General features: G+C 51.7%; 8 protein-coding genes across 8 annotated transcripts; 2 read left to right on the forward strand and 6 right to left on the reverse strand.

Annotated features, from left to right (window-relative positions):
• Positions 1-44: 44 nt before the first annotated feature.
• Positions 45-1,904, reverse strand: M431DRAFT_495425 (hypothetical protein; the record flags this gene model as incomplete). The annotated part of the gene is made up of 1 exon (XM_024917354.1): positions 45-1,904. The coding sequence occupies one exon, from the start codon at positions 1,902-1,904 to the stop codon at positions 45-47; it is 1,860 nt and encodes a 619-aa protein (XP_024774886.1).
• Positions 1,905-4,488: 2,584 nt separating this feature from the next.
• M431DRAFT_116585 (hypothetical protein) lies at positions 4,489-5,328 on the forward strand (the record flags this gene model as incomplete). Its single annotated transcript, XM_024911965.1, has 1 exon — positions 4,489-5,328. The coding sequence occupies one exon, from the start codon at positions 4,489-4,491 to the stop codon at positions 5,326-5,328; it is 840 nt and encodes a 279-aa protein (XP_024774887.1).
• A 465-nt stretch (positions 5,329-5,793) lies between these two features.
• Positions 5,794-7,959, reverse strand: M431DRAFT_143878 (hypothetical protein). The gene is made up of 2 exons (XM_024912665.1): positions 7,657-7,959; positions 5,794-7,593 (listed from the first exon to the last, which is right to left on the reverse strand). The coding sequence occupies exons 1-2, from the start codon at positions 7,706-7,708 to the stop codon at positions 6,110-6,112; spliced, it is 1,536 nt and encodes a 511-aa protein (XP_024774888.1). The 5' UTR covers positions 7,709-7,959; the 3' UTR covers positions 5,794-6,109.
• Positions 7,960-8,072: 113 nt separating this feature from the next.
• On the reverse strand, positions 8,073-10,494 carry M431DRAFT_116591 (hypothetical protein). Its single transcript, XM_024911966.1, has 5 exons — positions 10,043-10,494; positions 8,702-9,973; positions 8,548-8,642; positions 8,407-8,487; positions 8,073-8,341 (listed from the first exon to the last, which is right to left on the reverse strand). Exons 1-5 carry the CDS (start codon positions 10,317-10,319, stop codon positions 8,249-8,251), a joined length of 1,818 nt encoding a protein of 605 aa, XP_024774889.1. The 5' UTR covers positions 10,320-10,494; the 3' UTR covers positions 8,073-8,248.
• A 506-nt stretch (positions 10,495-11,000) lies between these two features.
• M431DRAFT_508618 (hypothetical protein) lies at positions 11,001-13,150 on the reverse strand. Its single transcript, XM_024919136.1, has 2 exons — positions 12,914-13,150; positions 11,001-12,796 (listed from the first exon to the last, which is right to left on the reverse strand). The coding sequence occupies exons 1-2, from the start codon at positions 13,027-13,029 to the stop codon at positions 11,140-11,142; spliced, it is 1,773 nt and encodes a 590-aa protein (XP_024774890.1). The 5' UTR covers positions 13,030-13,150; the 3' UTR covers positions 11,001-11,139.
• A 2,027-nt stretch (positions 13,151-15,177) lies between these two features.
• Positions 15,178-16,573, forward strand: M431DRAFT_508619 (hypothetical protein). Its single transcript, XM_024919137.1, has one exon. The coding sequence runs from the start codon at positions 15,420-15,422 to the stop codon at positions 16,329-16,331; it is 912 nt and encodes a 303-aa protein (XP_024774891.1). The 5' UTR covers positions 15,178-15,419; the 3' UTR covers positions 16,332-16,573.
• Positions 16,574-17,518: 945 nt separating this feature from the next.
• M431DRAFT_439198 (hypothetical protein) lies at positions 17,519-19,464 on the reverse strand. The gene is made up of 2 exons (XM_024915180.1): positions 17,735-19,464; positions 17,519-17,609 (listed from the first exon to the last, which is right to left on the reverse strand). The coding sequence occupies exon 1, from the start codon at positions 19,305-19,307 to the stop codon at positions 17,913-17,915; it is 1,395 nt and encodes a 464-aa protein (XP_024774892.1). The 5' UTR covers positions 19,308-19,464; the 3' UTR covers positions 17,519-17,609; positions 17,735-17,912.
• A 2,219-nt stretch (positions 19,465-21,683) lies between these two features.
• M431DRAFT_554413 (hypothetical protein) lies at positions 21,684-22,752 on the reverse strand. The gene is made up of 3 exons (XM_024921399.1): positions 22,597-22,752; positions 22,140-22,322; positions 21,684-21,988 (listed from the first exon to the last, which is right to left on the reverse strand). Exons 1-3 carry the CDS (start codon positions 22,723-22,725, stop codon positions 21,758-21,760), a joined length of 543 nt encoding a protein of 180 aa, XP_024774893.1. The 5' UTR covers positions 22,726-22,752; the 3' UTR covers positions 21,684-21,757.
• Positions 22,753-25,002: the final 2,250 nt, after the last annotated feature.

The following is a 25,002-nucleotide window of genomic DNA, read 5'->3' on the forward strand; positions in this document are numbered from 1 at the left end:
AACTTTTGTTGTTGTTGCCGAAAGACGATAATATTTTCACCCTTTCACTCGGTAGCCTCCACGCCCTTCTCAACGTCGGGTTGCTTCTTCTTTGTGTCTTCCCTCTGCTTGAGAGATGTGAGGCCTGTCTTGTGCTCTGTATGTTGCTTGCTGAGTGTCTTCTGCTTAACAAAGAGGCTGATGAAGAGACCCAAGGAAACGAAGCAGGTATAAGCGATGAACATCTTTTGCATGGCGTTCCAGTAGGCTGTCTGAGCCACCTCTTTCTGATGGCCGTCAAGGCTGGCTATCAGGAATACACTTGACGCAGCCTCAGAGCCGGAAAATCTGGCGGCCAATTCGGGCCCGAGCTCTCGTTGCAGAAAGGCTTGCTGCTTCTGCATCTCATTGTCGAAGATGACACCGCCAATGACAACAGAAGTAGACGTTCCAAGTTGACGGAGGAACTGGAAGCTGGCAGTAGCGGCTCCAATATCACGGGGCTCAACGTTGGTTTGCAGGGCAATGAGAGGTGACTGGAAGTTGGGACCGACGCCAATACCGGCAATGATCTGAAAGATGATGATCTTGGCCCAGTTGGCCCTGGCACCTAGGTCGATGAAGAGACCAAAGCCAATGGTCATGATAAACAGTCCAGAAATGATGGGAATCTTGTAGTTGCCCGTCTTCTTGATGAAGACACCCGTGAGGGCAGATGTGAAGGACAAGGCCAGGACATAGGGCAAGATGTAGACACCAGAGAGAAGAGATGTGGCACCCAAGACGGCCTGGAAGTAGAGTGGAAGCCAGTAGCTGCCAGACATGAAGGTCATGGCGTGCATGATAGACAGGCCGTAGGCGGCAATGCTTGTCCTGCCACGGAAAAGTCGAGTAGGCATCACGGGGAACTTGGCCACTCGGTTCTCATAGATGCCAAAGAGGGCAATGGTGACGAAGCCAAAGACGATGAGGCAGATGACGGCAGCGGAGTCCCAGGGAAACTGAACTCCGCCAAACTCAAGTCCAAAGAGCAGCATAAGCGTGCCGCCAATGATGAGGATGTTACCGACCCAGTCAATGGCAGCCAATCCTTGCTTGACTGGCGTACGAGGGTTGTGCAACTTGAGGACGAAGATGAGGATGAGCAGACCGATGCCACCCAAAGGCAGGTTGATGTAGAAGCACCAGCGCCATGAGACCTTGCTGGTGAAGACGCCACCAAGGATGGGTCCAATGGCCGAGGCCAGGGCCCAAACCATGCCGAGGATACCAAAATACATGCCTCGCTTGCGCATAGAGAAGAGATCAGAGATGCAGATGTTGGGAAGAACGATGGTACCACCACCGCCGACGCCCTGAATGGCACGGGCAGCAATGAGCATGCCCATGCTGGTGCTGACAGCACATAGAAGCGATCCAATCCAGAAGATGGCGACGCTAACGATGAGGGTTGGCTTGCGTCCAAAGATGTCAGAAATCTTGCCCCATGTGGGCACGAACGCAGCGTTGCCGAGCAGATAGGCGCTTCCGATCCAGATGTAGCCAGCGCTGGAGCCAAAGTGATTGGAGATGGTAGGGATGGCAGTGGTGATGATGGTCATGTCGAGAGCAGCCAGGAAAAGCGCCAGACATAGGGCGAAGATGACAAGAAACGTCTCGACCTTTGTCCGACCAGCTTCCGGCTCGTCTGCGGGCGGCCCTTGCGCCGGAGGACCCCCGGCGGCCGGAGCTGTTGTTGAACCCGATGCTGATGCCGTCTCATCCTTTTCTAGCGTTGAAATGCCAATGTTGCTCTCCCCCAGCTCCTTGTCGACTCCGAGGCCAGCCTCAATGGCCTTGATCTCGCCATCTGTGCTGCGCGCGGGATTGACTGTGTCATCTGAGCTGGTGCGCCTATCCGGCGTTGTGGCTTGATCAACAGCCATTGTGAGGCGTCGATGGCTTGTGAGACACAGCTCGATGGGTTAGGGTTGGACGGCTGAGACTTTTTGGTGGAGCTTTCGCGTGGCGAGCGGACGCCGACTGCTCGTGGCGACTTTGTCTTGGATTCTCTCTTTCTTGGCTCTCTGCTTGGGAACAGAAAAATACAGATCTTTGCCTTGCTTTGGCAGCGGCTGCAGCAAGACAAAGGGGAGAAGTTGAAATTGATAGGGGAAGGCGAAAGAAGAAGAAAAGCCTGAAGAGTATGGGTAGAAGGGATGGTTGTCGACGGGGGACACTATTACTATATAGAAAGGTAGCGCTCCGATAGTCTCCCCCCTCCCCGGCAGAGAAGGTGAGAAAGAACCTCGAAATGCGTCAAGCATTCGCGTTTGTAATCAAGCGAGAGCCAGAAAAGAAATGCTACAGCTCGTCGGCCGGCCCACTTATACGCCGTTGTTTTCGTACTTCGTATGTACGAAGAGTGGGCTGCTCGAGTTCGGCGTGGGCTTGGCCCGATCCCCGGAACCCGGCACGGGACAAGCGCAGGATTTAGGCCTTGAGGATGGATGTTGAGAGAAACGACAATGAGCAGGATTGCTTGTTAATGCCCTGCCTAGAGATGAAAATATCGCCAAGATCAGCCTCGTGCGAGCTCAGGACCCGTGTATCGCCGTCGATGGCGCCCGTCGTTCCAGCCTATGCTTGGCGCGTGCCTCTGTCACGGCCGATTGGTACGATGTTTGCCCTTTCCGACCCCAGGATGTGCGTCCTGCATTCGTAATAATGGCCCATTCTCACCGCAAAACACGCCTTCCGGCCACTCTGCCGGTGTTGGGCCTTTTTCCTGTAGTGGGGGCGAGGCTTCATACCGGCCTGCAGGGCATCGGCCGAGAGCGGGTGCCAGCATTGGGCTGGTGAGATAGGCCAATGGCGGCGGCTGGTGAGCTGGATTTAAGGATTCGGCAATAAATTGGTTTCAAGGTTCTTTTTCCTCCCCCCTTTGATAGTGGCCGATGCCTGGTGAGCTCGAGGGGCTAGTGTGCAAGTGCATCTCCCCCCGGTGATTGCACAACTCCGAACAGCGAAGGCGAGTTAAAATAGACTACCAGCGCGCCCTATGGCGATTTTCATTTTGTCTTGTAGTCCGGTTGTTGGTTGACAAGAGGCAAAGCATTCGGTGTCCATCAGACAGCGTAAGATAGAATACCTAGGTAGGAATCAATAAGAGTTCAAGCTTGATAACCCCCTCGGAAAAAAAACAACTTACCTCGGAGCAAATCATCGTTCAAGCCATATCACAACATCACCACATCACATCCCAATCAATCACACTCGTTGCCCAAATTGTTTGCTTCCCCCCTTTGCGCTGGCTGGATGGACCCGGTCAGAGTCAGAGTTTTGAAGAGCCCACAAAAAGTGCTGCCCCGCGCGGCATTCTTTTTCCTGTTCAAGCCTTTTTTTCGTTCCCGCCCAGGCTAGATCCATAACGGGGGGAGCCAAGCCTTTGCAAAGTGGACGCAGTCATAGAGTAGCATTTTCATCTGAATTTTCTGCATGTGCTTTGCGGAAGGTGATTTGGCCACTGTGCTGTGCTGTCAGAGAGGCAACCCGGGAAGAATTCCCGAATCCAGAGAATGCCCAAAACGTGGCTTCACGACCGGCCAATCTCTGCCAGTCACTCGTTTTCGTTTTGCATGAGTATTTTCACCGACTTAGTAATAAATTAAAAGTTCCTTCCATTCACATCCACACTTCACACACTCAGGTGCAGCAGGAAGGAGCGCCATCGGAACCTGCCGTAGTGCCTCCCTTGGCATCTTATTAGCATCTTAGTAGTGCCTGCCTATATCCAGCAAAGTCAGCTCCAATGACTATTACGGCGAGGCAGGCACTCCACAATTAGCTCCTTGGGCCGCGATTCACCGACGTGGGAAGGAATTATTCCGTTCGGCTATCGCTGGTACGTACCGAGAATACGTGAATACGGCGTATTCCCCGATCTCGTTGAGTTTATTTTTGGTGTACTTGAGTATTTCACTACAAGACTCAACTCTCTCTTTTTACTTGCTTAGTACTGTAGCGGTAGCACGTAATGATATGTCTTGACTGAAACATTATAGGCTATAAGCTTACTCTGCCAGACAGTAGTTGAAGCAATACAGAATTTGAAATGATGAAATGTTTGGATCAGCGGCTCGGTGGCGCACAGCAAGTCAAGTGGCAAACGTCACATGTGCAAAACATCTATGCATCAACTTGAGGTTACCCAAGTTGTACTTGGTTATCTCATCTTCATCAAGCAACGATGAGAATAGATCCAAGTGATCAATATGTATCCGTAACCAACAAAAAACCATGCAAAGATACTTGATCAACACCATCAAGGTGAGCTTCATAGAAGTAAAAGATTATCTTGAAAGAAGAAGCTTATTAAAGCGCCATCACCTATAGAGCCATCGTTACTCCTCTTACATCTGCTCTCGAACCTGTCCATTCCATCTGTCTCTATCACCTTTATTCCGCAGTCATACAAAAGCTCTAGCTCTAAAAGACAATATGGACCTAAAACAAATCGGCCCTGTTAACATGGGCATAAAAGAGAGAGCTGTTGCACATGAAAATGCTCGCTATATAAGCATCATCAACAAAGCGCTCAACTTTAGCAAAGAAATCACCAACCTGAATGCTGCTTACAAACTCAGATTGTGTGCCGATATTGTCATACGTCAAAAGAAAAACGCTCTTGCTACGGCACAGAATATTTTCAAGTGTAATTTCGGCCGCCGTCATCGCGTTTTCTATTCAGATGGCTCTTCTACCACTACACCAAAACCAAATTCAGCGCCACCAACTGTCAAGCCTCCCTCAAGCATTCCATCCGGTGCTGCTGTTGTCTACAAGTCTAAGAGGAACGAAGACTGGAACATGAAATTCTTTACCCCAACCAGTCGAGGGCGAGACACTATCTTCACTGAGCTCGCCGCCATCGCACACGCTTTGTCAATTGCCATGGCAGAGAGGGCGCTTTACCTGGACGATAACCAAAAACACTCCAATGGAAAAGCCAGGTGGTCCAAAGTGACAATTTTCACCGATTGCATAGGCGCGCTGAAAAGGATATGCGAGCTTCGAGAGGGCGCCATCGCCAATGCCCAAGCGCTTTGCGACCCGCTTCTCCGCCATATCATTACCATGTCGCAATACCTCTACGACAAGGGAGTCCAAATCGAGTTGCGTTGGGTTCCAGGCCACTCTCATGTCGAAGGTAATTGCCGCGCCAACGCTGCCGCCCGATACGCAGCAAATCATCAAGATGTCGGCATGCTCCTCCCGGAAGGATTAAACTGGGACACGGAACCTTTGTCAAATGATATGAAAACACATGGCCCGCAACAACAGAAAATGTCTCCGAAAAAGAAAGGCTAGATATGCCGAGTAATCGACTAGGTGGTTTGGCCGAACCGATGGACACGCAATGAATCGGAGTTACGCAAGCAGTACAACACACAAACGCTAACATCTACATGAGCTCCAAAAACACAATTCGCTCTGACCACAAGGCAAAGTCACTCAACTAACTTACTTGGAGGCAAGTCAACATGAACATTCATGGAGACCCCGATAATTCCGAGATGGCAGTCTTTAAGGCCGATCGGAGAAGAATAAATGTCTAAATGATGGCATTAACTGCGAATGATACGGCTTTTCTGTTTAGCCGATGGAGTGCCATTGACAGCGGACCCCCGGCTGAACAAGAGGGACTTCATATGGGATGAATCATAGTCTACAAAGGACTTTAGTATAGAAGTTATGTTTAGGTACCTATGGTCAGTAGTATGAGAACATGAGGTCAGTTGGCTGTGATGCCTGGGTTCATGAAAAGCTATGCCGGTTCAAAATCTAGACTCTGTCCTTAGCTCAACTAATTCAGTAACAATTGTCAGTCAGGAACATGACAAAAGCCAAGTTGTAAACCCATCTGTATTAAGAGGCAAAAAAGCTATGAATATGAATCCAAAGTTAAAGCACGTTTACACAATGCCATGTATGATATCCCAACCCAAAACACCCAACAAACATTCCCAAGTAATAATAACAAAAACGACAAGCCTCAGAATCACAAATGTTTCGCTCTCGTTAAAACAATTAGTATGCAAAACCCCTCAACACTTCCTAGCTCATAACCCACACCCGAGTGTTTCAAAACTCAAAACACCGTCACTGTGTTAACATAGTCGTTCCTCAAGACCTCGAAAACCATTCCAGGAAAACCATACAGCGTCGTCGTAGAATCGCCATTCGCCTCCGGCCTCCTCGCGCCGCTCTCTTCCCAACCGCCGAGAAACTCGCAACTGCTGCCTGGGCTGTCGCCCCAGCCACGGTTCAGGACCATACCCCCTTGCCGCGGCTGAGTCTTGTCTGTGGGGTAGGCGCCCTCCCATTTCCTGCTCATGAGAGTCTCAATCGTCTTGAATTCCATCTCGGAGTTGACGGGGCCACTATCGCTAACCAAATCATCCAGGTAACTAATCTCCCAGCGACATCGTCGATGGCGGTTGAATTCGTAGGAGCCGGGGATGTTGCCGTGGAGCACCAGTTTCGTTGCAGCCAGTCGATCGGGAGCATGGTTCATGATTCCATTACCAATATCATCTGGTACTTGTGTCTCTCCCGGTGGCAGGCTCGAAGGAGGTACGGGCGTAGACATGAGAATGTCAAAGCCAAAATAAAAGTAGTTGTAGAAACACTCTCCAGACGCATTATCCCCCCCTTCGTCTTCTACTGCGGCCTCGTTATCCGATTCGTCTGAGCCAGTGTGCATCGACGACTGGTCCGTATCCGTCGACTCATCCGGCCGACCCAGATCCTTCACATTAGGGCGGCCATGTGTATTACTAGCGGCACGCATCTTGTGAATGACCATCTTCTGATCATTCTTACGATATATCGCATTCGGCGGCCCAAGCTCCGCCACAAGATCCTGCGGCGTGGTCTCCCCAAGAATGATCCAGAAAGAACTCGACGTCCATTTCCGAAATAGCTGGATCTTGCCACCGCCGTGAAGTCGAATCAAGGATACCTCATCCGGGTAAACGTCCTTTCCACGAGGTATGGTTGAAGTCACCTTGACGCTTGGCAGAACCTCCGTCCACAGCGTCGGCCGCACTTCCGCCCAAGAATTACCACTAAAGACAGCCATAGAAGTCGCAATCTGCGATGATGAAGCAGAAAGCAGCGAAACGACGTCTTTGTCGGCAGAGTATACAGAGGTGGGCACGGAAAAGTTAAAGGCCACGCCGGGATACGACAAGACATACGTCCCGTTGCCCTGAGATGCCGCCGGAGGAATGAACTCGCCCGCGTAAGTCGGTCCCAGCAGCCGATGGTAAATGTGCCGAAAGGTAGGCCCCGCCGATGATTCCCCCGGCACTTCGGGAGCAGCGGCGCCGGCTGGCCGTACCAGATCCCGATCCTTAAAGGTGATGTGGCTCTTTGTAAAGTCGATGACTTCGATCAGGCGGAGGCGCTGCTCGGGGCCGTCGAAGCGCAGCCTGATGCCGTTTTGTGGCAGCACGACGCATACCGGTTCGGTGACGGGCTGGTCTCGGGAGTAGAGGACTTCGAGCTTCGGGAACGCTTGCGGTTCTGCCTTGACCCGGGTCAGGACATCGTGGAGGGACGCGCCAAGGGCTAGCAGACGTGGTAAGTTGGGATCTTAACAGATTTTTGGAGTTTAGATTAGATTCTGCTTACTGAAGAACCCGAGAGCCCGTCCGGGATGAAGCTGTGCGGTAAAGAGCGACATGGAGAGAGATGATGAAGACGCGACAAGACCCAGGGGTCAGCGGGGTTGGAAGCGCAGTGACAACACTCTTGCACGAACGTATAGCGGGGCGATATATCAATCGTCGGTCTTTTGTTGAGCTGTTTGGGGGTGGAAATGATACGAAGGTATTCGTCGATAGCACGATGATTTCGGAATATTTGCTTATGCAGTAGTTATGAAGGTCCAAGAGGCGCTGGAATGTTCCTGATTAGGGCCGTCCAGCAGCTAGCAATGTCACGAGCTTGGAGTTGGCGCAGGGACCAGCAGCGTGTGATTGCCCCGATGACGGCATAGCGTGGGGCGGGAGATTAGATAAGCAATTTGATGCTTGTTGCTTGTGACTTGTGACTTGAGAGCATCTGATTTGCCAATATAGAGCTGAGACAGAGAGCAGACATTGCGTCTCTTGTCCAATAAAGGTGATAGTTTTTTTTAAATACACGTTATATAGTACAATACAGTTTTCCATGGAGGCAGGGCCTCGTGATATCAACCTCATCAGACGCCTCATTCAAGGCTTCACCATTCCTTGACCTCGCCGCTCTTGGGCTTCTGCATACGGATAACTTTGTCGCAGTTCAACAAGCACAAAGGATCAAAGGCCTTTTTAATCTACATCCCTCATGTTAATATTTGCATAAAAAAATCAGTATAAGAGAGTGACTTATATAGCTTACCTGGCGCATCGCATCCACCGTCGTCTCTCCAAGTTCATGAGGCAGGTAGTCTCTTTTGACCAAACCAACGCCATGCTCTCCCTATCAATAAGATCAGTAATTGAAGTCTTTTTCTATCTCTTGCTGAGGGTTTTCACTTACAGAAACTGTGCCCTCAAGCTCAACTGCCCGCTTCACCATCCGTGAAACAACCGCCTCGGCCTTTTTCCGCTGCGCATCGTTGTACAAAAGAATGGCTTTTCGACGGTCAGAAACATGCTTCATTCACCCAAGGATTCAGTCGAATTTAACTTACTGTGGAAGTTTCCATCTCCAACATGCCCAACAATCGACGCAAACAGCCCGCTCTTCTGAATATCTGCCTTGGTCTCCTCGATCAACTGCGGCAGCCTACTCATCGGAACGGCTACATCTCCAGTCCAGACCCGATCGCCCTCCTTCTTCGCCGCCATGGTGCTCCAGAGCGCTTCCTTTCTCGCACTCCACAGCTCGTCGCGCTCAGTCTCGTTTTTGGCAAACTCGAATGACTTGCTGCCGGCCTGTGAGGCGAGCGCCTGGACCTGCGCAATCTGCTCCTTGACGCCGCTGGGTGTTCCGGTAAACTTGAAAAACAGGGTAGGGGCCTCGGTCCATGTGCGAGAAGTGGTCTTTGATATGTTGATAACCTTCATCTGGTTGTCGTCCAAAATCTCCACCGCTGCAACGGGGATCCCCTTGCCGACGACTTTGCTCACGCAGGTGGCTGCGTGGCGAATCGAGGGAAATGAGCACACCGCAACGCTCATAGACTCGGGCTTAACCGTAAGCTTAAGCGTAGCTTCCGTCACCAGACCGAGAGTGCCCTCAGATCCAATAAAGAGCTTAGTAAGGTCGTAGCCAGCAGAGCTCTTGCGAGGGCGTTGCCGAGTCTTGAGAATCGTGCCATCTGCCATGACAACAGTCAAGCTAAGAACCCACTCCCTCATCGTGCCATATCTGTAAGCATTGGTGCCGCTGCATCCAGTTCCAACCATGCCACCAATCATAGCTCCGGGGCCAGGGTCCGGAGGGAAGAACAGGCCCTTCTCTCCAAGCTCCCTATTCAACTCTTCCCAACCAACAGCAGGCTGAACAACCACATCCAAATCATCCTCGTGCAAGGCCAGAACCTTGTCCATCCGGCCAAAGTCGATGGAAATGCCCTTCCTCGTCGGCGTGAACTGCCCCTCAATGCTGGTTCCTCCACTGTAGGCAGAGACCGGAATCTTCCTCAGGTGGCAGATCTTCATAATCTCCGAGACCTCCTCCGTTGAGCCGGGGTACACCACGCAGAACGAACGGTCGTCAGGTCCGGCCTTGTGGCTCGTCCAGTCCGATGTGGAGTGCGCAGTTATCTGGTCCTCATCCGTGCTGACATTGTCCTTTCCGACAATCTTGACAAAGTCCGCCCATGCCGCCTGCATGTTCTCCAGCTTGACGTTATGCGCCGGTGGTCTCGTCTTGGATAACGGCAAAGTCGAGGTCTGCTCAGGTTCTCGCGGCCAGTAAGTGCCCAGCCAGTAGGAAATGCCAACGCTCGATAGGAACACTAAAGACACCAAAAGTGTCAGCATACAGAAAAGAGACAGCTGTAGAGCCAGCCGCGGCCGTCACATACAGAAAGTCAGCATCCAATTCCTCGCAGGGTCGTTCATGTCCCTCCACTTCTCGTACTGCTCGCGCTGCTCGCGCTCCCTCCTCAGACGAGCCCCGATGCTGCCCATGACCTGGCCCTGGAACGACCTCCCCAGCTTCTGCTCATTGCCCTGCCTCGGCGCCTTGGGCTCAATCTCTGTCGCATAGTGTCGCGCAGCTGCTCCGGGTCGCACCGCAGCCAAGCTCCGCAGAGCCTGTGCGCGGCGCAATGGATGCGCTGCCGAACCGCACTTGAGCATTTGGTTGCGAATTCGATGCTATGGGCCCGTGGCCTGGATATGGGACAGATGCCGCACGCAAAGTACAGCAGACGCTCAGTTTGCAGTGTGGTTGAGTTGCATTGAAAATGATGGATGGCGATTGCGAAATGCGAAGCTTAGCTTTTGCAATGGTGGGGGCGGGCCAAAGATGTCAGTCAGTGCTTAGAAGATGTTAGCGGCGGGTCGGTGTTAGATTCGGCATTTCACGGTAGTCTTTCAACGGAGAATGAGAATACTGAAGAATTCAATGTTTATTACCTATTCTTCATTATGCCACACGAAATGCAAGAAACTTCTAATGGTATAGAAATCGAACCAATCAAACCCCCAGCACAATGTAAACAGATTTCCCTCAGCAATAGCCAACTCCGAGGGACCATGCCATATCCAATTTAAGGATGCCAAAATTAACCCAACCCATAACACCGGTAACCGCCCATTATGGTGTGGTTATGCGTATTTGAATAGCAGACAATATTCACAAACCCTGCTATACTCCATCTATAACCCTTCCTTAACCAAAACGCCAATGCCGAAGACAAGTCGTTGCTGACTTCCAACGACATCTATGCAGCTCTCTTGCTGTCATCCATGCGTGCGTTATGAGCCAAAAAACCAAAATCAAAGTAAAATCCAAAAAAAAAAGGGGGATGACCAAAAAAAAAAAAGGGGGGAAAACAATGGGCGAAAAAAAAAAGAAGTAACACCAAGCCAAATACAAGAGGTGAGGAAAAGAAAAAGAAACAAAAGATTGAGCCCTTCTCACTCCCAGACAAAGCGGCATTGCTCAGACGATACTCTATGCCCGATGTCCAGCCGAGTCGGTAACCAACTGTTGCCAATATGCAGATGTCGCTTCATCTATGGACGTTTGAGGCCATGCATGGGATTCAAAGTGACCTTGGCCATTGGCGAGCGTCATAGTACCGTCAGAGCCGTCGTTGAGTGGCCCTCCAAGCACGCCAAGAGTGTCAGCGGCGGTCCACTGCCCTGAAGCAACTGCATGGAGTGACGCATTGCCATGCGACTGAGTGGCATATGGAGCACCCGTGAAGCTCGCGTGCGCAAATCCGGGGAGCGGAGCCTCAGGGGGAGGCTGATACTGCGACATGTCGGGTAACGACATATTCGCGTGCCCGTGGAAACCGTATATCCGTGTTTCAACCAAGGGAAAGATTCCATTGCCAGATGAAGGCTGAACCGGTTGATAAGGACTCATGGTGCTGGCGTCAGGGCTCGACGTTGCCTGGAAAGTGAATGGGCTCTCAGGCACATTATCAAACGTCTTCATTGGTGAATAATCTTCCACGCCTGCTCCATCAAAAGACGACTGAGGATTTTGCTGTGGCTGGGTTTCCAACTCCCCAGCGTACAAGTTAACATCCGTATTGTCGACGTGAGGATGCTTGGAGGACAGCGTATCCACGTCGTCGACATGCTTCCTTTTGGCCTGTCGAGAAGGGCGATCATCGCGGAGCCTCTTCAAGACGTCCCGCGACAACACAAACAATGCCTTTTGTTTCTTCTCGTCTGGGTCCTTGCCTAATTCGATCAAAGCCAAAGCCCTGCCAATCTTTTCGTACTGGGCGCCCCAGCGGTCCTTCAACGACTCCCACTCATCTGTCGTGGGTGTCATGGCGAGCTTGTCGGCGAACCCTCCTGTTTTTAGAAGGCGATTCATGATCTCTCGTGCCTCCCTAGCCTCTTCAGGATTTAACCCCAAGGCATTCTTGGCGTCTGTTTGCGTCATCTTTGGCCCCAAACGCTCTGTTTTCGCAAAATTTCTGCACATGATATGCAAGGCTTTCATGTTTCTCTCGACGTTCTCAGGGGACGTACCCACTCTGGGGTATAATTCAGGGTGCTCATGCAACAGGTCCCTTATTGCTTCATCCCATTTTTCAGCCGTGTGGAATTTTGAGCGAATACCGCTGCGGTTGCAGATAGCCGTAAAAGTAATACGGAGTCGCGCAATTTGTTCGTCATCTATTCCCAGCATGCGTTTAGCCGCCGTAAGCGTCATTTCAGCCTTGCGACGACGCAGAGAATGCCCCGTGATCCTGTTTGGGCTCATCGCATCTCCAGGCTCCCGGGATCTTGGAGTAAAATACTCAATTGATGATGCAGATGAATAACGGCGAGGCACTATGGATTCATCTCCTGCGTAATCGCCATCAAAATAGCCCCCGGGCGAGGGTTGTGATATGCCGCTTTGGGTAGACTTGGACCTAACTCTGGCCCCTTGCCTATTGTATAATCCCATGGCCTTGCCCAGTTTGGCGACTTCCTGTTCAGTCACTTGAAAGCCCTCTTGTTGGAGCTGTTGGGCTATCTGTAGCCACGACAAGTTCAGCTCCCAAAGCTCCGTGACCCGATCCGGCGGGACGTCGGGCTTGACTTGGTGCTGTTTCTTGAGATACCCCCATTTCTGGATTTGCGTCTGCAATGCTCGTTTCCTACAGCAGAATGTTAGTTTCCGCTGCCGCCAACTACGTCCCATGATGTTTGATGATCCACGACACGCAGAGGGCGCTGTGGTTGATGGGGGAACTGGACTCGCCGATTTAACTTACTTGGGCCTGAAGCTATACTCGCTGGCTAGCTGAACCATGACCTGACTCAAGGGCCGGCCATCTTGGATATACAGCTGGAAGATGACTTCCCTGTGCTTCTCCCACTCATAAACCATTGCGACGGAAATGCGTGGGATGCATACCAGGTCAGATAGTGAGGGCGGCTGGATGCAGATGCAAATGCAAATGCACTGGCAAAATCCCAGTGGAGAGGGATCGCTGCCGCTAGGAATCTGGGATCTCTGGACCTAAATAGTGGTCCATACAGGACCTAGGTAGGTACTTGGCTGATATGGCAGGTCTAGCCTGTTTGGGGAGCAAGGACGTTTTATAGCACGCGGTACAGGCTGGTTAGGTAAGCAGAAATGGAGCTATTTTTGGGTCTCGGTGCAATTATGAACTTGTTTTTCACACGCTGCAAGCCACTACATATCAAGGCGCAAAGGGGGAAGAACGATTAAAGGACAAATATATCGATCAATTAGACGTCATTGGACAGGATAGGACTAGCGTCAGCTAGGCAGGCAATCGAAGCTGGAGGACAATGAGGCGAATTCTCATCTTTCCCATCTTTCTCATCATGAGCACTTATACTAGGCGGTTGTGGCTCTGTTTGACTTGTGAGAATTCGATCGCATAGCCCTGCCGCCTGAGTCCGTTTCGGTCCGTCAACTTCCTGATCCCATCATTAGTTCATTCCTCATTGGCCAAGTCGTCTGTTTCCCCCTGTGCCAATCTGCCCCCCACGTCATCTTCCCTAACGGCCGCACACATAGGTACACTCCGCCGGCATCTACCTACCTCTTTGTTAGCTTGGTACTGATTGTCATCAACTTGCCACTCACATCCTGACGAGTACCAAGCTAACAAAGTAGATGCTTGCGGAGTGTACTATAGCCATGATATATCGAGGACCTGCGGGTGTCTGTTGATCCCTGTAGCTGCTCAAGTTTTATGGCTGTAGATCCCGTGAGATGTGATGTGATTGATTGGTTTGGGGCCCTGCTTCAACATGACTGCCGTGGAGAGGGAAAACGTGGCTTCGTGCTAGATGATTTGAGATGTGATCTCCAAGACTCAACTCCCTCGATTTCGTTGAAGACATTCTGCACAACAGCATTAACACAAGTCAAGAGACAAATAAAATGGGATTTCGGAGCAAGGGCTCTTTGATCACCTCCGAGACCCAAATAATTCGCCCAACGGGTGCGAATATGGCTTCCAATGAGGCTAGGACCCCTGCTTGATGCGAAGAGAAAAAGAGGGCCTGTCTCTTTTTGGATGGGAGAGTGATTTTACTTATATTGCTCGTGTGATTATACTTTAGGGCGAGATTAGGCCCACGGAATACCTCTTTTTGAGCTTCCAAACCCACAGAGCATTAGGCTTTCCATATCGGCCCAGATATCCACGCCATCTTTCTCCCTCTCGGCATATTCACGGTGTATATCAACATCGAGCTGCGTAGTGTTCATGTTGGTTCCATTAGCTTTGAAGATACTCTCCACTGTTGGGGTTGAAGTTGATATGAAATATGCTCTTGGATAACGATCTCGAACTATCAAATCCACCAGCTCTCGTACTTAATGGGTCACAATTGTTGAGCCCAAATTTGGGTTCTGTTGCATTGTAGTACAGTTACATAGAGAGGCTTTGATTACGCGGCCATGGGTTTACAGTTTTTCTCCGTTTCAGAGTAAATCATGGAAGCAGGAGCAGTGTCGTGATTTCACATGCCTAAGTGATCACTGATATCAATACTACCGCTCCATGATCGGCGATATTTGAGGCAACAGCGTTATACTATTTAATCTAGAATATTATACTAGGCTTCAGTTACTTCTTCGTGAACTACCTTGATGGATGATAATAACAGTCTGCCTGTATTATCGGCTCTACTCGATTCTTATTCCTTCCATGCCATAAACGTCGTTGATAGGGGAGACATACCTATCCTATTCATCGCAGTGATATGGCTGCAATAGTCACCGGCAAAACGCCTCACATTATCATATTACAAAAGCGACTTATACCAATCGCAAACCTTAAAATTCCACTAATAGCATGTAAACTCGATCCAAACTAATCCGAATTTCGAGCGCCTCCAAGTTGGTGGAGACCTACCCGAGTACCGAAGTACAACATTCAAGGCTAGGCCCGAAATGATATAGTTCGGCTGCGGCAGAGTGTGGGGAGCCGAGGTCCACGGCAAACGCGTTGCAGACGGTCATCATGAGCTCTTGTGGACAATGAATATCTATCATCGACAAGAGATGATGAATCTCACATCTCATCTCATCTCATCAGCCATTGACTTCATTCCGCGGCATATTTAGGTCCCATACAGTCATTATAATACTCATTCCGCGCGCTCATCTCCCATCGAGTCATCTCAAACCCCCTAGCCAACTCATAACAATCTTCCACCTCACATCGACCTCCTCAACACCAAGATCCTCGCATATCTCACATCTACACCATCCCTCTAGAGAACCTCATCACCACAATGGCCTCCCCCAACCTCCCCTCCAGCTACAACACCTTCACCCTCCCCACCCTCCAATTCTCCCACCACCCAGCCTCCTCCCCGACCGTCACCCCCGTCGTCATCCTCAAGCTTCACCGTCCCGCCGCCCGCAACGCCTTCACCCAGGAAATGGCCACGTCCCTCATCGCCGCCTTCGACCAGCTCTCGTCCGACCCCCGCGTCAAGGCCATCGTCTTCACCTCCTCCGACCCTTCCAACAAGTTCTTCTGCGCGGGGATGGACTTCAACGCCGGCGGCCAGGCCTCCTCCTCGCCCGACCAGCACCGCGACGAGGGGGGGCAGGTCAGCCTCGCCCTGCACCGCTGCACAAAGCCCGTCGTCGCCGCCCTCAACGGCTCCGCCGTCGGCGTCGGCATCACCATGACCTTACCCGCAAACATCCGCGTCGCCAGCAAGGACGCAAAAGTCGGCTTCGTGTTTGGCCAGCGCGGCTTCTGCCTCGAGGCCTGCAGCAGCTTCTTCCTGCCTCGTCTTATCGGCACTGCAAAGGCCTTGCACCTGGCTACTACGGGCGGCGTCTATCCCGCGGGCCACAAGCTCTTCGATGGGCTCTTTAGTGAGGTTGTTGAGGCGGACCAGGTGCTCCCCACGGCGCTCAAGATTGCAGATGAGATTGCTGCCAACGTGAGCATGGTGTCGGCCACGGTGATGAAGAACCAGATCTACAGGGCGCCGGCAACACCGGAGGAGGCGCATCTGGTGGAGAGCAAGATGTTTTACTCGCTTGTCAGGAGTAATGATGCGAGGGAGGGCATTGAGAGCTTTCTGCAGAAGAGAAAGCCTGAGTTTAAGGACACCATTGATGAGAATGCTCCTCCGGGATATCCGTGGTGGGCGGCGGTGGACGTGAGGCCAAGATCAAAGCTTTGAATAACGGGAGTGGATGTAAAATTATAAAGAAGAGATAAATGTCTTGGTACGCAGCTGCTACTGTAGAGAGACATGATAATGATATGTACATGTATGTAAGCCATGTCAACAATACATCTAATAATACCATGTATCCAAACGAGTGAGCATATATGTAGTCACTCTCGCAAACAAAATGACCAAAATCTACATCTCGACGAATTAGCACACGATATCTGCAAACCGTCAGATATTCACCGAGCCTCACCGTCCCCCTCACCACCAGCCCACCCACTTCCCCGAGTGCAACCACACAAAAAACACGCTCCAAACCTCAAGATCATCGCTGCGCCCCTGGTGATCCCCATTAGGCAAAAGCCCTTTCCAGCGAATCACATCATTCGTTCATGTACAATGATGCCACTCCACTTGTAAACATGAACGACCTGTCGTTTAAAAAAATCCGTAAACAAACAACCCCAAGAACCAATCCAATCGCCTGCTGCATGTGACATCCCACATGCCCGCTTCAAAACAACAAAAACAAAAACATGCACACAAAAGGCGAGAAAACAGATTTCGAGTGCCAACTTGTTCGTATTCCACACCAGCTACTAAAACAACTACAGATTGTACGGATCCCTCGCCTCTATTAAAACCCCATCCAACCTCCGCCAAAAACTCCTCCCCAAAACCCACGAAGCGTCCAATCCAAGACACTTCCCCAAGCGATCCGTAACCAATCTCCGAACAAGAAGCCACCTTTGGGACAAGACCAAAATCGTCTTACTTTCTTTAAAAAAGTTTGTCCATGGTATTCAAATTTTTTTGGTGAAAAAATTCGGTATGTTTTGTTAATTTGTTGTTTCTTTGTTTCTTTGTTATTTGCTTGGGCTCCCAAGGAAAATTCTCCTTTCCTGTTTCTAACGCTCCAAAGCATTGATGCCCCCTAAAATGTGTATTTCCTCCTGTATGCAATTCGTAATGTGACCCAAAGCGAAATCAGGTCGAGTATAGAAAATTTTCATCAAAACTCAACAATATGTGTGTGAGTGAGAGATTAAAGAAAAAAAAAAGCTTGTCAAACATTTCCGCCCTTATGCTTGTACTAATTCCGGTTTCCGTAACGCCTCGCAGAAAGACAAGTTTGCATTTGTGATTCGCGTCAAAAAGGATAAAAAACGGCATTGCCAGATGCTGCGTTCGCCTGGGGTCTGTTGCTCCCCATCTGTATCAAAGGGCCGTGAGAGAAAAAGAAGAAAATTCATAAATAATGGAGATGTCGGCAAAATCCAGCATCTCAGCCTCGCTAGTAGTTTCATATGATTCGCTAAATCGATTGATGATGAGTGGTATGAGGGCGAAGGAGAAATAATTATACATACACACATACGTGTGGTGTATGTATGTCCTCAGTAAATGGCTGAGGTAATAGAAAAATGTGTTTTAGTAGCGGTAGGCTACCGATTAATCGAATCCAGCGGTTGAACGGACCCGTGCGCGTTGAGTGTAGGTTGTTGATATAATGTAGCAGTCGGAATTGGAAGCAGCCTGCGCTTTATCACTGCTCTTCTGAGAAGCCTTGAAAGGGTTCTGGCTCTCCTATCGCCTGGCCAGCTTAAGAAGGCGGGTTCTCAGCCAAAGCATGAAGGCGGTCCAGAGGCTGTTTGTCCTGCGCTTGGCCGTCTTGCTTCTGGAGGGGGCCTGGAACTGTGGCTCTTGCGCCTGGCCTCCGTTGAGCGGATCGGACTCGGTCTTTTCGCGGACGCTGGACGAGTTTCTCGCGCTGGAGAGGGTGCTGGTGTGCCCAAAGCTGGTCTTTCGCTTCTGAGCCTGCGCCCGCTCATTCTTGTGGGCTTCCTTGGCGGCGGCACGCTCCCGTTTGAGGATCTGCTCACGAGCATACTTTTCTTCCTTTTCCTTCTCCTTGGCCTCGAACTTGCGACGGGCCTCACGGACCTGCTCCTGGCGGGTGGATGTGTCCATCTCGCTCCGTGAGCGAAGGCGGAAACCATTCATGTCTAGAGAAGCGCGGAAGGGGGATGTGGGTGTTGTGGAGCAGATGGGGTTTGAGGCAGTCTTTTGCTGCGTGGTAGAGATGAGCAATGGCACGGAAGCGCCTTCGTTTGCAGTGGATTGGTGATTCACAGCGCCTTGGGTGAGACGTTGTACAGAGGGGCCCGAGTTGGAGCGAGTGGTGGCAGCCCTCACTGAAGGGCCATCTGAGCTGGTGCGCTGGCTTCCGGACAGAGATGGGCGGCCAGTGGCCGTTGGTTTTGAGTTGGGCGAGTTTGACCTGAGGCTGGAGGAGTATGAGAGCTTCTTTGTTGCCGCGGCGCCGGCTGGGTTAGACTCGGATTGAGAGAGACGCAGAGAGGTGGGCGAGGCCAGCGGCTCGTCAAAGTCAAGCTCGTCGTTGTCGCCGCTGTCGCTCTCGGCGATGGCAGCTGTCAAATCTCGCTGCTGGCCCGTCAGGCCGTTGTCCAGCGACACCACCGAGTTGGCGTACGAGTTCAAAGGCGGCGTCGAGGTCCGGGGCATCTGCCTTGAAGGGTGAATGAAGGATCCGATGCGGGCGGCAGTGGCTGAGACGGAATTGCCGCTGGTTGAGCGCGCATGAGAGGAGGAAAAGGTGTTTGCGCGACCCAGCCCAGGCGCCACAGGGCCGACATCTGTGAAGCTGACGTCGCGGACGAGCTTTGCGCCGGCAGCTGGCGCAGCTGGGTAGTTGGAATACAGCCGGCGGTCGCTGGTCAGGTCGTCGAGATCGCGCGAGCCAAAGTCGAAGGAGCTGTACTCGAGCTCGGGCGTCGTGGCCACGGGCTGGTCGCCCCAGCCGCGGTTGAGGTCCAGCGAGTTGCGCTCCGAGTGGGAGTGGACGTGGTGCAGGCGCTTGAGGATGGGCTTGACGACGATGCGGCTGCGCGACTTGGTGAGCTTGCCATGGCTGCTCAGGCCCGACGGCTGCGTCTGTTGTAATGATGAAGCCATGGCCATCTGGTGTGTGTGTCTGTCGTTTGTTGTGATGTGTTGTGTGGTGTATTAATTATGTGGACGCAACGCAGCTCAAAGCAACGCAGCTCAAGACAGACAACGCAACGCAACGCAACAAACGCAACAAACGAGAGGATGAGATGAAGTTTCGAATATGCTTCCTTCTGGGTTCTTGTTTTAAGTTTCGGATTGCACGAGAGCCCACAACTGCGGCCCCCCCTGTCGAAAAGCACCGAGATTCGTTTCGTCGGGTTTCCTGTAGCATCTACCTACACCGACTGCAAGCCATTGTTGCCGTGGTTCCTTGCACTTGTATGGATGGGTTTGGGGACGATTACACGGAGACGGACAGCGAGGATCCACCGGATGTACGCATTGGGCACCCGGAAACGCACCCCAAAGGACCCAAGGCAAAGGGCGACCAGGTTCGAACGCTTCTTGAACTGGACCGGGGGTTGGAGGGGAGAAAAGGAGGAAAACGGGGCCGTTCAAGGGAAAGGGGCGAGGTTATGTGATGCTTGGGATATGGTGAGGCCGAGGATGAGCGGTGGTCCGGGGGGGGGGGAGGAGGAATGCAGTGCTCTAAAAAGGACCTGAACAGGCACCGTCGCAGGCGCTGGATGCGGCGCTGATAGCGGGCACTGGCACTGTCGGTAAGGACCTGGAAGGAGGGGGCTAGCGCTACAGGAACAGGCCGGGGTCTGATTACGACGGTGCGGTGCTTGCGGCCAAGGCGGTGTTGGTGTTGGTTGGTGGCGATTTACACAGCACGATTCGAGGTTGGTTCGAGTCGAAAACGGATCTGATGGGTTGGTGTGTCTTGTTTCTCATTGTTGCTGTCGCAGTCGGGCCCAGAAAACGGTTCCAGTTGCTCCGGCCTGGCGTCTTGAGATGGTCCGTTTCGGGCACGGCAGCGCCTCGACGGAAGCGTGTCAAACATCAACAACACGCACTCCGACCACTAACACGACGATTACGATTACAGCGATCCTTCGTGTGCCCAAGCCCTCTTCTTCCTCGTCATCTCTTTCCCCCCAGCCTCAATTAATCAATCTGTCTCTCCCGGCGGCACGTGGACGCGACAGAAAGCGGCGAGCAACAGCGCCAGGCCGGGGGGCCGCCTTCGACAGCGTTTCCAGACGTTCCGCCGGGCCAACAGAACCCTGGGCCGTCGCGATAGCTGTGGGGATGCGAGCAGGGGGTGAGGCACTATTTCCATTCAACGAGATTGATGTACCGCCTGGGTAATATTACTCGTGGCCTGTTGTAAATTGCTCGTACTCTCGTCTACCATTAGCGAGCCCAGCCGTACGAGTACTTTCTGTAACGAGCGCCGAGCATCAAATTACAGCAAGGGCCTGGCTCTGGTTCTTCCATTTCCATTTCCAGTTTCCCAGGTCCCAAAAAGAAACCATTCATGTCGCGGGCGACTCTTCTTGTCCGAAAACAAATTACCGCAAACTTGGGGCGGTAATAAACTTTGCCCAAAGCGACAAAAGTTGGCAAATGTCTCAAGCCAGACGCCGTGGCCCCGAAGGCGTCCGGTTCCCATCCCATGGGATTCTCGGAATGGCGCCCGTTTTTCGTGCTTTTCTTTCTTCTTTGTCTGCCCTGCTGCCCTGTTGCTTCTTGTGCCCGTTTTCTGCCCCTCTTTTTTAAATTGACACACAGACAGGCTGCTGGTCAGGAAAGGCGGTCATGATGCTGGCCCCTTGCTCCTGCCTGTGGCGGTTTGCTGCACTTGCGGGTCGCCGAACCGTCCCATGTACTTGGTACCCTCAGATGGGGAGGGCGGCAGCCCGGATTACATTGGAAGCTAGATCCCGGACTCCGTACCAGGTACAGCTAGCTTGTTTACGAAGCCACTTTACATTAATCCACGATCCTTTGATATCGAACGGTGGCTGCGCCTCGAGCTGGGCAAATGAAATAATGCCGCTTCCCCCATCTTGCTATCTATTTAATGAAAAGGGCCACCAGCGCCCACACGCAGAATGAAATGAATCGTGATAAAATGAATCATGAAGTCATTCATTGATGGTTGATTAAAGCTCATCACCGCCCATTTCCGGGTCCCCAATGCCATATGCACGAAGTACATACGGACATCGGTGCCTACGGCTGGAGACTCCCTCGCACGCACAGTCCAAGTACTCCAGTCCTGTAAAAGCGCGCAGCTGCAGGCGAACACCGCTCAATGCACTCGCATGGCATGACGCGATGGAGAAAGATTGAATGCACGAGAGAACTGATGGAAACATGAATCAAATAGTAGCTGCTAGCTCTGCCGGCCAAGCTGGAATTTGCGCCGTGCTCTTGAGTCTCAGAGTCCACCGCCAACGGCCAACCTTGGCCCTCCCCGCTTTGCTGCGTGTTTTTCGTCTTGCCGCCTCCCGCGACTGGCTCCAATGTATCGTAGCATCGCCTGGGCGGTAATACGATGGAGACGGTAACTATTTACTCGTACTGGCAACAAATAGTTGCAGCTGGATGCATCTCCCGGGGGCCCAAGACAGGGCCATGACCGATCGCCAGTTTTTACGGGCTGCTATTTGGGGCCTCTTGGCGGAAGCGAAAGCGAACCAAGCTAGCACTGTGCAGTCATAATGTCCAGTATGATTGAGAGACATTGATGCAATGCCTTTCTTGCTGTATGCACCAACTAATAATCCTGCTTGAGCTGCCTGCAGGTAGGATTCTATTATCACACTCACACTCAAATTTAGGCGCTTCCTTGTTTCACTATTATTACCACTGCATCGCATACATCATTCACTGCACGTATGTATGTATGTGTTCGTATGTATGTAAGTTGTGCTGTGCCAAAACACTCACATAGAGTAAGAATATGCGTGTCTCAGTTGAAGCACCGCCCAGGAATTCTGCCGAGTTGCCCCGGAGGACGGCATGCAGCAAATCCGGATTGATTCTCGCGGCGGCGCGCCAGAACGCTTCAATCTGGCGGTAAATGATCTGCATAGGCCCAGCAGCTGCTGCTGCTGCACCGGTGAGCTGTTCCTGTTTCCCGTTCCTGTGCCTGGATTGGATCGCAGGATTACATACAGGCAGGGAACGACACGGCATGGGACGAGAGCCATATGCAGGCAGCGCTGCCACCGCCTTTCTCTACCGCCTCGCCTCCGTGATGGGGGGCCCCGTTTGTGATAAGAAAAGAAACAGGCAAAAAATAGGAAGAAAGAAGAAAAAAACCTCAAGCAGTCTCTCCTTTCTGCTCCCTTTCTTTGCCACCTGCACCCCTACCAGCAGCAGCAGTAGCAGCAGCGGTACGTACTTGTGCGTGCTCGTACTGTACAGGATTGGACAGAACTGGATATGCGCGTCGAGGCGGTGGAAGAGCAAAACACATGATGTCCAGCACGACGTGGATGCAATACGGGGGATGCAAGCGCCCGAGTGACATGCCGACGCACCTCACATTTCAGTCCTTGAGTGACTAAGCCCTGCTCGATGCAATGGGTTCAGCTTACATGGCCATACAAAGACAGAGAGTGAAAACGGCAGTTGGGAAAAGCGACTCGGATTCTCCCCCCGCTCGTCCCCCCGCCTCTCTTGTCGGTCTGTGTCTCTCTCGTGTCTCTGTTCCCCTCTCTTGTCTTGTCTTCTGTCTGTGTCTGTGTCTGTGCCCGCTTCACTTCCATCGCTTCCGTCCATCCATCCATCACCATCTGCCCATCTCTCGGTGTCACTTTCAATCTACTACCAACTAACACTGGTAGCTCCCCTCCAAAGCTAGCTGCGCTATCCCACGCCATTCGTCCGGGGCACTCTTGATAGCGTCGCCGACTAGAACAACGACCCGCTCCAGCCGTCAACAAACAAACTTGTGGCTTGTGACAATTCCATCTCGGCCACTCATGCCGCGGCTCGCTCGCCATTCGCGGGCCGGGAGTGACGGGACCCCCCAAAAGCCCGACAGCTTCGCTTCAGCTTCAGCTCTTCTTGTCTTTGTCTTGTTCTTGTTGCTCGCTTCTGCCTTGTTAGACGAACCATCAATTGCATTGCAACCACTCGGGGCAAAGCTGCCCCTCCATTTTAATCTACGCGTAGTACGAGCACCGTTTACTTATCTTACGATGGCGTTTGCTGTTGTTGCTCGGGAATTATCCTGTTTTGCCCATCGCTTGCTTTGCCCCCATCACGTTCTTGTCGTCACTCGTCTCTCATGATTTGTCCCATCCCGTCCCTTTATTGGCCCGGCTAGCCTCTCCCCTCGGGCGCGGCTCAACTCGATGCAGCTTTCGAGTCCGTGCCTTGGCCAGAAACCATCAACAGCCTCCTCAAACTGCCTGAGGTTCCGGCTGTTTGGCAGCCAATCGCTCCATGCCGCTGACCACCACCCGCCGTGCGCTACTGGATCGTTCTGTGCCCGACTCGGCCCCGCTGGAGGTCCGGCGATGGGATGCTCGAGGACAATTTTTCAAGTTCAAGTGAGAAACAAAGTAAATGTGCCGCCAGCCTCAAAGCTCATCTCAGCCGCACAACGGCAGCCTCGCAAGGCCTTGTCTGTCTGGTTCCGTTCTGTCCATACACTCGCTACACACTTTACATGCCGGCCAAGCCACATCACATTCCCATAACGGATATCCTGTACGCTCATTCAACGTAGCCGGAGTCACATGAGCCCGGCTGAGGATTCCAAATGGAGGCCGCGATATTAATTCCTCACTATCCCTCCTGCTAGGCGCTCTTATCTCGTACCACAGCTTTTGAGCAACAAGCAACAGAGTTCCTCATGTGCCCGCAGCTCCGCCCCAACTCTGCTTCCATCGTCCCCTTTGCTGTGCAAAAGCTGCCAAGAAGGACGCGTTAAAGTGCTCCGCCACTAAGCAGGTCGTCACCACGCGGTCTAGTCAGCTGGTCAAACAGCTAATATGATACTGTTAGTACATGTATCCTCCAATCTTGGTCCATGCGACGTACATGTGCTATTGTTTTGTTTCCCCTCTCTCATCGATCAGATCACCGATAATGCGAGTCACTCAAAACCCCTCTTTCACTACTTAGGCGCTTGTTAGTGTCCATTGCGGGGGACAAAATTCGTTGCGATCGTGCAAGTAATGGTCGATTCTTGGAGAGCAAAAAGATACCAACGGACTGCTTTCTCTAAGCAGACTAATAACTTCGTAAGTAAGCTAGAACTCGGTGCCTAGTGATGTGATCCTTTTGTCGCTTGCGATAACTACCTGCTTGTAATTGCCACCCCGAGGTCCGTATGTATGGTTTACAAATAGCCGCTTAGACTATACAAAATCCATCAATAGACTGGCTGAGCATCTGTAGTATCAGTAAATCCACGCTACACGGCTCACACGAGAAGCCGCGACTAGATATGTCGCTATGAGATAATCCCAGACGCTAAGCACGTTTAGGGCTCTTGATTCCTAAACTTCCTATGTAGTTGAGATGACTATCGTAACTCGAACTCCTCAGCCAGTCTTGGGCTATCGAAATTCTGCAGCTCCTAGTTTAAGACACAGTTTTTTTTCATCAGGCCTTGTCATGAAATGCCATCTCAAGTATTGGAGTTGTGTGTTGAATGGGAGGGAGTTGTACAACTAGCACCTCACGTACAAGCAACTGCAGATGCATTTAAAGTGACAACTAGTCTTTGTCAACATTGATTTGCAATCGCCATATACGCGCTTACCAGTTAGCCATTCATGCAATTTAATTTGGT

The sequence above is a fragment of the Trichoderma harzianum genome (assembly GCF_003025095.1).
Source record: "Trichoderma harzianum CBS 226.95 unplaced genomic scaffold M431scaffold_6, whole genome shotgun sequence".
Lineage (NCBI taxonomy): Eukaryota > Fungi > Ascomycota > Sordariomycetes > Hypocreales > Hypocreaceae > Trichoderma > Trichoderma harzianum.

Coding starts and splice junctions, on each gene's coding strand:
- M431DRAFT_143878 (XM_024912665.1), bottom strand. CDS start 7,708: ATGTCGCTCTTTACCGCACAGCTTCATCCCGGACGGGCTCTCGGGTTC. Junction 7,594..7,656: donor ACGGGCTCTCGGGTTCTTCA/GTAAGCAGAATC, acceptor CACGTCTGCTAG/CCCTTGGCGCGTCCCTCCAC.
- M431DRAFT_439198 (XM_024915180.1), bottom strand. CDS start 19,307: ATGGCCATGGCTTCATCATTACAACAGACGCAGCCGTCGGGCCTGAGC.
- M431DRAFT_508619 (XM_024919137.1), top strand. CDS start 15,420: ATGGCCTCCCCCAACCTCCCCTCCAGCTACAACACCTTCACCCTCCCC.
- M431DRAFT_116591 (XM_024911966.1), bottom strand. CDS start 10,319: ATGCTCAAGTGCGGTTCGGCAGCGCATCCATTGCGCCGCGCACAGGCT. Junction 9,974..10,042: donor GAATTGGATGCTGACTTTCT/GTATGTGACGGC, acceptor TGGTGTCTTTAG/TGTTCCTATCGAGCGTTGGC. Junction 8,488..8,547: donor AGCTTGAGGGCACAGTTTCT/GTAAGTGAAAAC, acceptor TCTTATTGATAG/GGAGAGCATGGCGTTGGTTT.
- M431DRAFT_554413 (XM_024921399.1), bottom strand. CDS start 22,725: ATGTCACTCGGGCGCTTGCATCCCCCGTATTGCATCCACGTCGTGCTG. Junction 22,323..22,596: donor TACAGTACGAGCACGCACAA/GTACGTACCGCT, acceptor AACGGGAAACAG/GAACAGCTCACCGGTGCAGC. Junction 21,989..22,139: donor CACGCATATTCTTACTCTAT/GTGAGTGTTTTG, acceptor TCCTACCTGCAG/GCAGCTCAAGCAGGATTATT.
- M431DRAFT_508618 (XM_024919136.1), bottom strand. CDS start 13,029: ATGGTTTATGAGTGGGAGAAGCACAGGGAAGTCATCTTCCAGCTGTAT. Junction 12,797..12,913: donor GAGTATAGCTTCAGGCCCAA/GTAAGTTAAATC, acceptor ATTCTGCTGTAG/GAAACGAGCATTGCAGACGC.